At 37.5% G+C, this 15,605-nt stretch overlaps 1 protein-coding gene across 4 annotated transcripts in view; it reads right to left on the minus strand.

The window, feature by feature from the left end:
• Positions 1-204: 204 nt before the first annotated feature.
• The window catches only part of evla (Enah/Vasp-like a), an 88,953-nt gene continuing 73,552 nt past the window's right edge, over positions 205-15,605 (minus strand). For all 4 annotated transcript variants that reach the window (XM_061968354.2, XM_061968353.1, XM_061968355.2 and 1 more), the window contains 8 exons: positions 13,731-13,984; positions 13,544-13,659; positions 13,412-13,439; positions 13,273-13,306; positions 9,066-9,126; positions 8,933-8,990; positions 6,453-6,510; positions 205-1,074 (listed from right to left, as the gene is read on the minus strand). In XM_061968354.2, coding sequence (XP_061824338.1) covers positions 1,037-1,074; positions 6,453-6,510; positions 8,933-8,990; positions 9,066-9,126; positions 13,273-13,306; positions 13,412-13,439; positions 13,544-13,659; positions 13,731-13,984 — 647 coding nt within the window. In that variant the 3' untranslated portion in view covers positions 205-1,036. The remainder of the gene's footprint in view (positions 1,075-6,452; positions 6,511-8,932; positions 8,991-9,065; positions 9,127-13,272; positions 13,307-13,411; positions 13,440-13,543; positions 13,660-13,730; positions 13,985-15,605) is intronic.

The raw sequence follows: 15,605 nt of genomic DNA on the forward strand, positions 1-15,605 counted from the left end.
ACCAGTTTGAGAATCACTGGCCTATAGTATCAAAATGTCAGCCTTTTCTCACCACAATCATTTATTCTTACACTTGTTTTCTATTTGTGGGTTCGATTTATATCTCGGCGATATTCTCGGGGCCAACAAATGTCTCCTGGGCCGCACTTTGGACACCCCTGATGCAGATGTTAAAAGTATTGTCCCGGCATTTCCAAACAGAAAAATCCAACACTAGAGTTTGTTTAAATTTTCTTTTTTTTGTTTTGTTTTACTTCCATTTCTGTTTTGTAGATTTAAATGAGAATGTGGCTTGAGAGCAAGCCCAACTTTGTTTATTGCCACAGACACACTTTTTTTGAAGCCTTTACTTTGCTACCATTCTGAGCAAGGTGTCACACACACACATACACACACTCACTCACACACACACACACAGAGGGAAGAAGTCTGCATGGAAACCAACCAGGAGAACAAATGCAGCATCTTTTTGTCATAGAAATAAATAAACTGATAAGAAGGTTCATGCATCACAAACATAAAATGGAGAAACAAACTTTTTTGTTAAAAAAAAAACAATCTTATCCAGCTGATGAATTCCCATTTAGGATTTAGTGGAAAAAGATTTTTCAGTGGAAAGAATGTTGTTGTTTTTTGCCGCTTGACACCGGCTTGATCATGAGGGCGCCATTTTGTGCTTGTTTGGGATGAAGTGAAGCAAACAACACACGTTTCTTTTTGTCCTTCCTCGTCCGCACAACTTTTAAATAAAACAGTACAAACTTAAAAAATTGCGTTTTTCTTCAGTAAAGAGGGAAAAGAAGTGGCAACACTGGGCATAGTGAGTCTGACAGGTGCACACACACGCATCTTCATCACTTCCTCCTCCTCTTCTTCTTCTTCTTCTTGGCTGTCCAGCAGACTCCCATGTCAACACAAGGTCTGTGTGACGCAGCGGCGGCGTGAGGCGTCGTCACGCAAACATTGAGAGGACATTCCTGAAGGGGTCAGCGCCTGTCTTTGCCCTCGGCTCCTCCCACGTGTCACTCAGGCGGGATTAAGATGTGCTGATTCGCCCAATTTCTTGTCTGATGGCTGACGGGACAAAAGGCAAAGTGTGAACACTTCCTGCTTCCTGCTTCCTGGAGGACGCAAGACTTGAAAACATGTCAGCTATTTAAAATGTGGACCTGCTTGATGATGTCATCGTATTACATCACGAGTGTTGGAGTCAATAAGGTTTGTGGATAATTGCAGGTGAACTTTGACCTTAGTTCCAGGACCAATTGTGTATTTTCGGGTGTGAATGTGTGTGTTGATTGGCACAAAGTAACACACACACACACACACACACACACACACACACACCACTTGTGCTTCCACAGAAGAAGAAAAGTGTGACGATGACCATAGAACCACAAACACTTTTTTTATATGTCCGCCAAATTTGAGACATTTGCAGAATTAAGACTTTAAAATTATTCTGAACTTGACCTTTTTTGTACATTTGAGAGAATGAAAACCAAGAAAAGAGACAAAAACATTTCATGGTTTGCACTTTTTAATATCAGTCAGCATGCTTATCAAGTACTACTGTATCATAGTAATACTGTACTATTGTAATATTGTATTTGATGGTAAAACCATATCATAGTAATACTGTACTATTGTAATACTGTATCTTGTTATTATTTGATGGTAAAACCATATCATAGTAATACTGTACTATTGTAATACTGTATCTTGTTATTATTTGATGGTAAAACCATATCATAGTAATACTGTACCGCAGTAATATTGTATCCTGCCAATACCGCATCCAAGTCATTTTACGTCATAGTAATTTGAATCTTAGCAATACTGTATCATAGTAATGCCACAACATGATATTGTGTCTTTGTAATACCCTATCATTGCATTGCCGTGTTATAGCATTACCATATTATAGTAATACTGTATCTTAGTAATATTGTATATTCAAAACTTAATCGTCATACAATATTTTAGTAAAACATATCATAACACTGCTTAGGCTGCTGCCCCCGCGGATAAGCGGAAGAAGACGGATGGATGGATGGATATCATAACACTGTATCGTAGTAATACAGCATCATAGTAATACTGTATCATATATTACCATATCATACAATACTGTATCACAGTAGTCTCTCATAGTACTCCACATCATAGTACTGTATTGTATAATACATTATCATACAATACAGCATATTAGTAATACTGTATCATAGTGTTACCACATCATAGTAATGTATTATATAATACCGCATAATAGTAATACAATATCTTAGTAATACCACATTATATGAAACCGTATCATATAGTACCACTTCATAGCAATGCTATACCATAGTATTACTGTAGTAAAGTAATACCACATCATAGTATTACTGTAGTAAAGTAACACCACATCATAGTAATACTGTAGTAAAGTAATACCACATCAAAGTAATACTGTAGTAAAGTAATACCACATCATAGTATTACTGTAGTAAAGTAACACCACATCATAGTAATACTGTAGTAAAGTAATACCACATCAAAGTAATACTGTAGTAAAGTAATACCACATCATAGTATTACTGTAGTAAAGTAACACCACATCATAGTAATACTGTAGTAAAGTAATACCACATCAAAGTAATACTGTAGTAAAGTAACACCACATCATAGTAATACTGTCGTAAAGTAATACCACATAACAGTAATAAAACATCAAAGTAATACCGTAGTAAAGTAACACCACATCATAGTATTACTGTAGTAAAGTAATACCACATCATAGTAATAATGTAGTAAAGTAATACCACATAGTAATACTGAAGCATATAATACTGCATCATAGTAATACTGCCGTAAAGTAACACCACATCATAGTAATACTGTCGTAAAGTAATACCACATCAAAGTAATACTGTAGTAAAGTAACACCATATCATAGTAATACTGTCGTAAAGTAATACCACATCAAAGTAATACTGTAGTAAAGTAATAACACATCAAAGTAATAATGTAGTGAAGAAATACCACATCAAAGTAATACTGTAGTAAAGTAACACCACATCATAGTAATACTGTCGTAAAGTAATACCACACCAAAGTAATACTGTAGTAAAGTAATACCACATCATAGTAATACTGTCGTAAAGTAATACCACATCAAAGTAATACTGTAGTAAAGTAACACCACATCATAGTAATACTGTCGTAAAGTAATACCACATCATAGTATTACTGTCGTAAAGTAATACCACATAACAGTAATAAAACATCAAAGTAAGACCGTAGTAAAGTAATACCACATCATAGTAATAATGTAGTAAAGTAATACCACATAGTAACACTGTAAAATATAATACTGTATCATAGTAACACCACATCATAGTAATACTGTCGTAAAGTAATACCACATCAAAGTAATACTGCAGTAAAGTAACACCATATCATAGTAATACTGTCGTAAAGTAATACCACATCAAAGTAATACTGTAGTAAAGTAATAACACATCAAAGTAATAATGTATTGAAGAAATACCACATCAAAGTAATACTGTAGTAAAGTAACACCACATCATAGTAATACTGTCGTAAAGTAATACCACATCAAAGTAATACTGTAGTAAAGTAATACCGCATCATAGTAATACTGTCGTAAAGTAATACCACATCAAAGTAATACTGTAGTAAAGTAACACCACATCATAGTAATACTGTCGTAAAGTAATACCACATCATAGTATTACTGTTGTAAAGTAATACCACATAATAGTAATAAAACATCAAAGTAAGACCGTAGTAAAGTAATACCACATCATAGTAATAATGTAGTAAAGTAATACCACATAGTAACACTGTAAAATATAATACTGTATCATAGTAACACCACATCATAGTAATACTGTAGTAAAGTAATACCACATCAAAGTAATACTGTCGTAAAGTAATACTACATAACAGTAATAAAACATCAAAGTAAGACCGTAGTAATGTAATACCACATCATAGTAATAATGTAGTAAAGTAATACCACATAGTAACACTGTAGAATATAATACTGTATCATAGTAACACCACATCATAGTAATACTGTCGTAAAGTAATACCACATTACAGTAATACTGTAGTAAAGTAACACCACATCATAGTAATACTGTAGTAAAGTAACACCACATCATAGTAATACTGTCGTAAAGTAATACCCCATAACAGTAATAAAACATCAAAGTAATACTGTAGTAAAGTAATACCACATCATAGTATTACTGTAGTAAAGTAATACCACATCATAGTAATAATGTAGTAAAGTAATACCACATAGTAATACTGTAGCATATAATACTGCATCATAGTAACACCACATCATAGTAATACTGTCGTAAAGTAATACCACATCAAAGTAATACTGTAGTAAAGTAACACCATATCATAGTAATACTGTCGTAAAGTAATACCACATCAAAGTAATACTGTAGTAAAGTAATAACACATCAAAGTAATAATGTAGTGAAGAAATACCACATCAAAGTAATACTGTAGTAAAGTAATACCACATAGTAATACTGTAGAATATAATACTGTATCATAGTAACACCACATCATAGTAATACTGTAGTAAAGTAATACCACATCATAGTAATACTGTAGTAAAGTAAAACCACATCAAAGTAATAATGTAGTAAAGAAATACCACATAGTAATACTGTAGCATATAATACTGTATCATAGTAACACCACATCATAGTAATACTGTAGTAAAGTAATACCACATCAAAGTAATAATGTAGTAAAGTAATACCACATCAAAGTAATACTGTAGTAAAGTAATACCACATCAAAGTAATACTGTAGTAAAGTAATACCACACAATACTGTAGCATAGCTGCACTTTATATACTTCTGCATTTTAAATGAAGCTGCTAAAATACTGTAAGTTGACCACCCACTGACTTGTAACTCACATTACCCTCGATGTATTGTACTGGTATTTTAAATTGCCTATCATTATGTCATTTCAATATTGTTGTGTATTTTCAATCCTGTGTAATTTTAGTTGTGGATGTTAGTTGTGCCATAAAAAGACTACAGATGGAAATTAGCACGGTGCTAAATCAGGTGCAGCCACCTTCTTAATGTAACTGCACATTGTCCTTCAAATAAACAAAAACAAAAAAAAGAAAATACAAATATATCATATCAGAGTAATACCATATCATAGTACTACTGTAGTAAAGTAATACCACATCATAGTAATACTGTAGTAAAGTAATACCACATCATAGTAATACTGTAGTAAAGTAATACCACATCATACTTATACTGTAGTAAAGTAACACCACATCATACTATTATTGTAGTAAAGTAATACCACATTATAGTAATGCTGTAGTAAAGTAACACCACATCATAGTAATACTGTAGTAAAGTAATACCACATAATAGTAATACTGTAGTAAAGTAATACCACATCATAGTAATGCTGTAGTAAAGTAACACCACATTATAGTGATACTGTAGTAAAGTAATACCACATCATAGTAATAGTGTAGTAAAGTAATACCACATCATAGTAATACTGTAGTAAAGTAACACCACATCATAGTAATACTGTAGTAAAGAAATACCACATCATAGTAATACCGTACTGTAGTAAAGTAATACCACATCATAGTAATACTGTAGTAAAGTAATACCACATCATAGTAATACTGTAGTAAAGTAATACCACATCATAGTGATACTGTAATAAAGTAATACCACATCATAGTGATACTGTAGTAAAGTAATACCACATCATAGTGATACTGTAGTAAAGTAATACCACATCACAGTAATACTGTAGTAAAGTAGTACCACATCAAAGTGATACCGTAGTAAAGTAACACCACATCATAGTGATACTGTAGTAAAGAAATACCACATCATAGTAATACTGTAGTAAAGTAATACCACATCATAGTAATACTGTAGTAAAGTAATACCACATCATAGTGATACTGTAGTAAAGTAATACCACATCATAGTAATACTGTAGTAAAGTAATACCACATCATAGTAATACTGTAGTAAAGTAATACCACATCATAGTGATACTGTAGTAAAGTAATACCACATCATAGTGATACTGTAGTAAAGTAATACCACATCACAGTAATACTGTAGTAAAGTAGTACCACATCAAAGTGATACCGTAGTAAAGTAACACCACATCATAGTGATACTGTAGTAAAGAAATACCACATCATAGTAATACTGTAGTAAAGTAATACCACATCATAGTAATACTGTAGTAAAGTAATACCACATCATAGTGATACTGTAGTAAAGTAATACCACATCATAGTAATACTGTAGTAAAGTAATACCACATCATAGTAATACTGTAGTAAAGTAATACCACATCATAGTGATACTGTAGTAAAGTAATACCACATCATAGTGATACTGTAGAATCTTACCGTTAATGATTTCATCTTTCACTTTATGTAATTCGCGTATAACTTCATCCAAAATTTCCTGCAAGAAAAGATGTTATGGTTAAAAAGGGCACACATGTGCAAACTACACATTACAATACATACAAATTGATTGTACAATTATTCCACATGTGCTCCATATATTACATTATGTACAGTTAATGATCATAATCAGTACATCTGCATACATACACACACATATATATATATATATATATATATATATATATATATATATATATATATATATATATATATATATATATATATATATATATATATATATATATATATATATGTCTTAATAAGGTTATCCAAAAAATAGTGCTCGATACCGTAGTAGAGCGCAATATATGTATGTGTGGGGAAAAAAATCACAAGACTATTTCATCTCTACAGGCCTGTTTCATGAGGGGGGTTTCATGAAACAGGCCTGTAGAGATGAAATAGTCTTGTGATTTTTTTCCCCACACATACATATATATATATATATATATATACATATATACATATATATACGTACATATATACCAGTTTACAAACCACAGACCTGTTTCTCTACTTCCACAATTTTATAAAATTATTGAAAAACTATTTAACAGGTTGTATAAATTCGTAAATAAAAATGAAACAATCACAGACAACCAATACAGATACAGAGCCAACATTTCAACATCAACGGCATTAATCGAAATAACAGAAGAGATCACAAATGCAATAGATAGTAAACAGTGTGCAGCAGCAGTGTTTATGGATTTAACAAAAGCATTTGACACAATTAATCATATCTTAATAAACAAATTAGAACGGTATGGCATCAGAAGGTTGGTCTTGAACTGGGTAAGAAGCTACTTAAAGGGGAACATTATCACCAGACCTATGTAAGCGTCAATATATACCTTGATGTTGCAGAAAAAAGACCATATATTTTTTTAACCGATTTCCGAACTCTAAATGGGTGAATTTTGGCGAATTAAACGCCTTTCTAATATTCGCTCTCGGAGCGATGACGTCACAACGGGAAGCAATCCGCCATTTTCTCAAACACCGACTCAAATCAGCTCTGTTATTTTCCGTTTTTTCGACTGTTTTCCGTACCTTGGAGACATCATGCCTCGTCGGTGTGTTGTCGGAGGGTGTAACAACACGAACAGGGACGGATTCAAGTTGCACCAGTGGCCCAAAGATGCGAAAGTGGCAAGAAATTGGACGTTTGTTCCGCACACTTTACCGACGAAAGCTATGCTACGACAGAGATGGCAAGAATGTGTGGATATCCTGCGACACTCAAAGCAGATGCATTTCCAACGATAAAGTCAAAGAAATCTGCCGCCAGACCCCCATTGAATCTGCCGGAGTGTGTGAGCAATTCAGGGACAAAGGACCTCGGTAGCACGGCAAGCAATGGCGGCAGTTTGTTCCCGCAGACGAGCGAGCTAAACCCCCTGGATGTCTTGGCTCACACCGTCAAGAGAAGAATATCGACCCTAGCTTCCCTGGCCTGCTGACATGAGGGTATGTCTACAGAATATATTAATTGATGAAAATTGGGCTGTCTGCACTCTCAAAATGCATGTTGTTGACAAATGTATTTCATATGCTGTAAACCTAGTTCATAGTTGTTAGTTTCCTTTAATGCCAAACAAACACATACCAATCGTTGGTTAGAAGGCGATCGCCGAATTCGTCCTCGCTTTCTCCCGTGTCGCTGGCTGTCGTGTCGTTTTCGTCGGTTTCGCTTGCATACGGTTCAAACCGATATGGCTCAATAGCTTCAGTTTCTTCTTCAATTACGTTTTCGCTACCTGCCTCCACACTACAACCATCCGTTTCAATACATTCGTAATCTGTTGAATCGCTTAAACCGCTGAAATCCGAGTCTGAATCCGAGCTAATGTCGCTATAGCTTGCTGTTCTTTCCGCCATGTTTGTTTGTGTTGGCTTCACTATGTGACGTCACAGGAAAATGGACGGGTGTTTATAACGATGGTTAAAATCAGGCACTTTGAAGCTTTTTTTAGGGATATTGCGTGATGGGTAAAATTTTGAAAAAAACTTCGAAAAATATAATAAGCCACTGGGAACTGATTTTTAATGGTTTTAACCATTCTGAAATTGTGATAATGTTCCCCTTTAACCAACAGGAAGCAATACGTGAAGATAGGCGAACACACGTCTACAGAGCAGAATGTATTTTGCTATTTCTAGGCTAAAAAAACAACAACTTACTCCTGTTACTTTCAATCCATCTCAAAAGTGAAATCAAGATGGCTGACATGGACCAATACACGTTTAGACAAGTTTAATATGTTTGTTATCAGATTTAGAGTTGGAAAAACACCAACCATTTAAGTTTGAGAAGGGCCCACAATGCAATGCAAAGATGTTGATATGGTTACATAAAGTAAACGCATACACATGTACATATTCCCACAACAACCTAAAGAGAGGAGAATACTAACCTGTTTCATTCTGTCAAATTCTGTGTCTGAGTCACTGGTGCTGCCAATAGGTCTCACTCTGCAATAGGAGGACGAGGACTGTTATTACTGAAAGGTGTGCACTGCTAATTGACTACACATGTTGCTCTCACACCTGGAGACCAGTGAGGACTTCTCTGCAGAGTTGGATCTCTCCCATGGCTTCTTCAAAGCATCTGCCAAGGAAAGAAAGGTGGTTTGTAACACTTTTTCTCCGGCTTGAATCGTATCCAAGAGGAGACTAAGGGCACCAAGACGTCCAACATTTGCAGCAAAGTGGAGACCTTGACTTGAGTGGAGCTGGACTACAAAACTGTGAGTTGCCAGAGGGCAGGAGTGGGAAGGACCCGCCAACACCAACTAAAAAGCAGGCTTGATTAACACTGGAAGCTGGAGTACTTGAATCTTGTGTCACCAGGCAGAATTCAAACTGTAAACCTCGCCCCCTACTCTGCGCACCTTGCTGACAGTCCCTCCCAGTCTCCTCCTAATCGCGCACGAGAGTTGTACGTGCACACGTATAGTGTTGGCAGTCTAAAGTTGCATCAAAGGATCCTCTAGTTCGTATTTTGTTGCAGAACAAATAGGATACACACAGGATGTACAAACCCTGTTTCCATATGAGTTGGGAAATTGTGTTAGATGTAAATATAAACGGAATACAACGATTTGCAAATAAATTTCAACCCATATTCAGTTGAATATGCTACAAAGACAACATATTTGAAGTTCAAACTGATAAACTTTTTTTTTTTTTGCAAATAATCATTAACTTTAGAATTTGATGCCAGCAACACGTGACAAAGAAGTTGGGAAAGGTGGCAATAAATACTGATAAAGTTGAGGAATGCTCATCAAACACTTATTTGGAACATCCCACAGGTGAACATGCTAATTGGGAACATGTGGGTGCCATGATTGGATATAAAAACAGCTTCCCAAAAAATGCTCAGTCTTTCACAAGAAAGGATGGGGCGAGGTACCCCCTTTTGTCCACAACTGCGTGAGCAAATAGTCAAACAGTTTAAGAACAACGTTTCTCAAAGTGCAATTGCAAGAAATTTGGGGATTTCAACATCTACGGTCTATAATATCATCAAAAGGTTCAGAGAATCTGGAGAAATCACTCCACGTAAGCGGCATGGCCGGAAACCAACATTGAATGACCGTGACCTTCGATCCCTCAGACGGCACTGTATCAAAAACCGACATCAATCTCTAAAGGATATCACCACATGGGCTCAGGAACACTTCAGAAAACCACTGTCACTAAATACAGTTTGTCGCTACATCTGTAAGTGCAAGTTAAAGCTCTACTATGCAAAGCGAAAGCCATTTATCAACAACATCCAGAAACGCCGCCGGCTTCTCTGGGCCCGAGATCATCTAAGATGGACTGATGCAAAGTGGAAAAGTGTTCTGTGGTCTGACGAGTCCACATTTCAAATTGTTTTTGGAAATATTCGACATCGTGTCATCGGGACCAAAGGGGAAGCGAACCATCCAGACTGTTATCGACGCAAAGTTCACAAGCCAGCATCTGTGATGGTATGGGGGTGTATTAGTGCCCAAGGCATGGGTAACTTACACATCTCTGAAAGCACCATTAATGCTGAAAGGTACATACAGGTATTGGAACAACATATGCTGCCATCTAAGCGGCGTCTTTTTCATGGACGCCCCTGCTTATTTCAGCAAGACAATGCCAAGCCACATTCAGCACGTGTTACAACAGCGTGGCTTCGTAAAAAAAAACTTTCCTGGTCCGCCTGCAGTCCAGACCTGTCTCCCATCGAAAATGTGTGGCGCATTATGAAGCGTAAAATACGACAGCGGAGACCCCGGACTGTTGAACGACTGAAGCTCTACATAAAACAAGAATGGGAAAGAATTCCACTTTCAAAGCTTCAACAATTAGTTTCCTCAGTTCCCAATCGTTTATTGAGTGTTGTTAAAAGAAAAGGTGATGTAACACAGTGGTGAACATGCCCTTTCCCAACTACTTTGGCACGTGTTGCAGCCATGAAATTCTAAGTTAATTATTATTTGCAAAAAAAATATAAAGTTTATGAGTTTGAACATCAAATATCTTGTCTCTGTAGTCCATTCAATTGAATATGGGTTGAAAAGTATTTGCAAATCATTGTATTCCATTTGTATTTACATTTAACACAATTTCCCAACTCATATGGAAACAGGGTTTGTAGGAAAAACGAACATGTCGAGAAGGAAAACAGCCACTTGCACGTCCAAAGTTAGTTCAAGCCTCGCCCACAATGCCCTCCATCTTGACTACGCCGTCCCAATATTTATTCGAGTTTTGGCTCTTCTTTGGTTTTTCAGACGTACAGCATCTTTCTTTTCTTCCTCTAAATTCCTCTTCTTAGCTTTTTTAGCAGCATAGGCTGTATAGTCAAGTGCAGGTATTGCAATCTCTCCACGGCAGCCATGCTTTGCGGCAAACAAGTTGGCACCGTGCACGCACTTCGCTATAAATCACGTCAGCCAATGAGGCGGCTCCTTCGTGGGCTGTGCTCACCCCTCCTTTCTCTCAATCCTGTGATTGGATCTGAAGGGGATGACCGCTACAAAAACAAATGATGTTGTATTCCAGGGTTTTATTCACCAAAATACGTAATTATTACTGTTACGATACTGTATGATACTAAAATATAATAATTATTTTTTTAAGTTAAAGAATATAGCTTTGGTACCCCAACTTTAAGTACGATTATTTTATTCCAGAGGAGACTGAGGACAGTAAGGAAAAGGACTGCTGCAGAAAAACGGAGACTGTGGAGCATAATTCCCATGGGTTTGACTTTAAAACCACATTATTTTGAACGCATCAGCAGGACCCTGACCAACCAACAATGGAGGGAAACGACGGTAAGTAATAAAGTCGCACAATTAATCGACATCAAGGTTTTATTTAGAGCAATAAAATAACAGCAAGAGGGCGAGGATTTGTTTTTCCGGCATTTGAGTGACAGGCATGTCGGCCAATCAGAATTGTTGAGCCTTGCGTTTGTCGTCCCTCGCTTCAAACAACAAGAAAGAGGTCGTACTTTGTGCATCGCTCTCACCAGCTACGCTAACAGTAGAATTAAGTGAATGCAGTGAGCCCTCTTTTCAGTCATTCACAGTCTTTGTCTCGTTGGGCGGAGAGCAAGGCGCCAGCTTCACAGCCTCCCTACTCGCTAGTGAGAAGTACCGCAAAGGAACAAAATTTAGGAGGAAAAAAATCTGATTACAAAACCAAATGTCCCGTTGTAAGAATATTTCAGCTTCAACACAGACCAAAGAGCGAGAATGCCTTGATCATGTGATGGCAAAAAAAAAAAGGCAACCCAACCTAATTTTTCCAACTAGGAAAAACATGCACTACAAGATGTTCAAAATTTAAGTTACATTTTTGTTCACAGTATTGAGAGTCCATTTAAATGTTGTTTGTTCATTTCGGATAAAGCTATGGTAAATGTGTTATACTTGTACAGCGCTTTTCTACCTTCAAGGTACTCAAAGCGCTTTGACACTATTTCCACATTCACTCATTCACACACACATTCACACAATGATGGCAGGTGCTGCCATGCAAGGCCCTAACCACGACCCATCAGGAGCAAGGGTGAAGTGTCTTGCCCAAGGACACAACGGACATGACGAGGTTGGTAGAAGGTGGGGATCAAAGCAGGAACCCTCAGGTTGCTGGCACAGGCACTCTCCAAACCGCGCCACGCCGTCTCCTGAGTTATTTACCTTCCAATTACAGTTCAATGGTAAACAAGTCTATAGTAATGAGGACTAAAAGTTTATATCTTTTTAAATGGTTACTTGCGTTATTATATATTATTATTACATTACATTATAAACACTGTACAGTTTGTATCTAATAGATCTTCAGTTTAAGAGCATGATGTAGACAAAAGCTCTGAGCCGGTCTGCATAAAGCAAAATATTTTTAAAAGTACATATTTGCACATTGTTCTAATTTGTGATCCCTTGAGACAAGAATATGTCCATTGACAGCCTAAAAGTAAAATGTCCACCATCACTCGTTATTTTCCCAGTTTCATGTAAGAAATAGTGGTTTTAAATGAACTTTAGCCCACAAATGATATTTTTCATCTCTGACTTTGAACATTTATTCGACGTTTGTCGTAATTTCTCGCCGTACAGTATACTTTCAAATGTTAAAAAGATATTGACTACAGTAAATAATAGTACTGCTTTTAGCCCGTGGCAAAGCATGACTACTGCGTGGGCTCAAGCTGAATAGGCAGCAAGCAGTTCATTAGGCAGTTGTACAAAAACAATTATACCTGTTGAGTTCTGACCGCGACTACCAGAGTCGTCCTGTGGGTGTGAGAGAGAGAAAACGTTAGTTTCGGTTGACGGTTTGACTCCAAATGTCAACTTGGGGCGTGGACAGCAAACATGACAATTACAGCGACGACTTACTTCATCAGGTTTCTCAGAAGCTTTTCGTCTATGAGTGGAGAACATGTGCAAACAAGATAACATTTGTAATTTGCTAGAACCAGTCTTGTATTTGTACAAGTTGTCAAAGGGTTGAATAAGCCGAGCTTTTACCTGCGAGCTAATAAGGCGTTCATCTCCTGCATCAGACCCTCTCCACCACCACCACTACCTCCACTAGATCTGTTGGAGTCACTTTTACTGCCTGATCCTGGTGGGCTGCTCTCGTCCTGAACAACAACACCTTTTTTCTTTCCCGTTCTTCCATTAAAAGACACTTTTAGTCGGACCGCAAACTCACTCTTTGAACTTTACGTAGTTTGGCCCCAGCCAGAGCTGCCGCCAACCCCGAGGGCTGATGCTGCATGCCAGGAGGGCCCCCCGGAGGCCCACCGCTGGCAGGCAGTGGAGGGGGCATGGGCGGGGGCACCGCCATCGGGGGCGGCGGACCTGGAGGCGGCGGTGGGGCTGGGGGACCAGCCATTGGCACCGGTGCTACGGACGGGGGCGCCGCCACGGACAGCATGGCGGGGTGACCTGCAGACACAGGAGGGCCTGGGAGGGGCACAGTTTGAGTTTGGTTAACGGGGGATTTTGGGCGCCATCCTGGAGGGTCGCCTCAGGGGGTCCTGGGGGGTGATACACGTCATCTTTATTGCTTCATACTAGCAATTCTAGTATAAAATTAAGTCCTAAAAGTACTTTGCTATTGTGCAATAATAAAAATGTTTAAATAATATAGTGTAGCGCGGCTAATAGCTGGCTGGCAACAAGCTTGCTAAGCGCTAATCGTTAGTTGTCCTAAATGCTAACATTGATATAATATTCACTGCCACTACACTACAGTGTGTTGGATAAATGTTAATGTGAATTTAAACACACATCAATTTGTGGAAAAATTAAGAAATAGATATATTTTCTAAAGTCTAATTAAAGAAAGACTTCCCGATCTGCGGACCCACTGTTAAAGACCCCTGCTCTATGGTTAAACTGTGGTGTCGCCCTCTACTGGTGAAAGAAACCAGGTGTTTCTTTGAGATGGAAAAAAGTACATTTATTCACTCAATTGAGGCATTTGGTATGGGGGAGGGCTTTGACATATAAATTTAAAAAATGTTAACACTAATGAATTAAAAATAACTTTATTTTAGTGACATCAAATGCTATTTTTTAAATGTGATGAAACACTTGAATTTGGATTAATCATGATTATTCGCTTGCATAATTTTAATGAACTTGAAAAAAAGATCGGAATATTTGGATCGAAATGCAGTTTTATTGTCAGAATATAAAACAGGATTTTTTTTTTAAAATGTAAAGGTAAAGGAGCATGTATGTGCAAAATACGTTGCATATATACATGATGAATGTGATCATTGTTTGTGATTAATCACATGAGTTAACTTATTTGTGACAGCTGTAGTAAATTCTATACCAAAATGTTATGAATATACATTACATTTAACGGCCGCTCGTGTTGATGTGGTCCACCTGTGTCGTCACGTCAACGTGATTATCTATTGTTCTCACACAGGAGCGCTATTGTCTATTGTTGACGCTGTAGGCGCCACAGGTGTGTTCAATTATTTACATGACGGCGGTGAGACGGACGACAAAGTCGATTGACAATCTCTCTGTCACACACACACACCTGCGTGAGAATGATTTGCCTAAACATACACCCCTATGTGTTGCCTGTGCTATTATTTTTTGGATAAATACACCACATGGTGGCGCTGTATTAAAACCTCTGAGTCCTATTGACTTGAAATTTCTCACACCGCTCAATGCACTATACAAAACACCCGCTGTAACTTTATGGCGTTTTGGTGAATCACCACAAAATTTGCTCCATCAGGGCCAGCCCCTGGCATAAACACTATGCGGTTGGTTGTTTAGGGCCACAACGACTGGGGGTGGTGTGGTATGATTATGGCGACTGGTCACTTTACTAATTGATTATCAATGCAGTTGTCGTGCTCTGCGGGTGTTTACCCGTTTCTACTTTGATGGGCTAAATTTCCTCAAATAAAATAGTTTTTGATGAACTTTTATTCAGCGGTGAGTCAACACGTCTTTTGTAAAAGTTAAGAGTTTGGTTCAGCGGTGTTGTGGCCCTGTCTATTCAAAAGCCCATAGAGATAATTGCTAATTTAGCATCGCTTCGAACGCTGTC

Source organism: Nerophis lumbriciformis, linkage group LG08 (genome assembly GCF_033978685.3).
Source record: "Nerophis lumbriciformis linkage group LG08, RoL_Nlum_v2.1, whole genome shotgun sequence".
Taxonomy (NCBI): Eukaryota; Metazoa; Chordata; class Actinopteri; order Syngnathiformes; family Syngnathidae; genus Nerophis; species Nerophis lumbriciformis.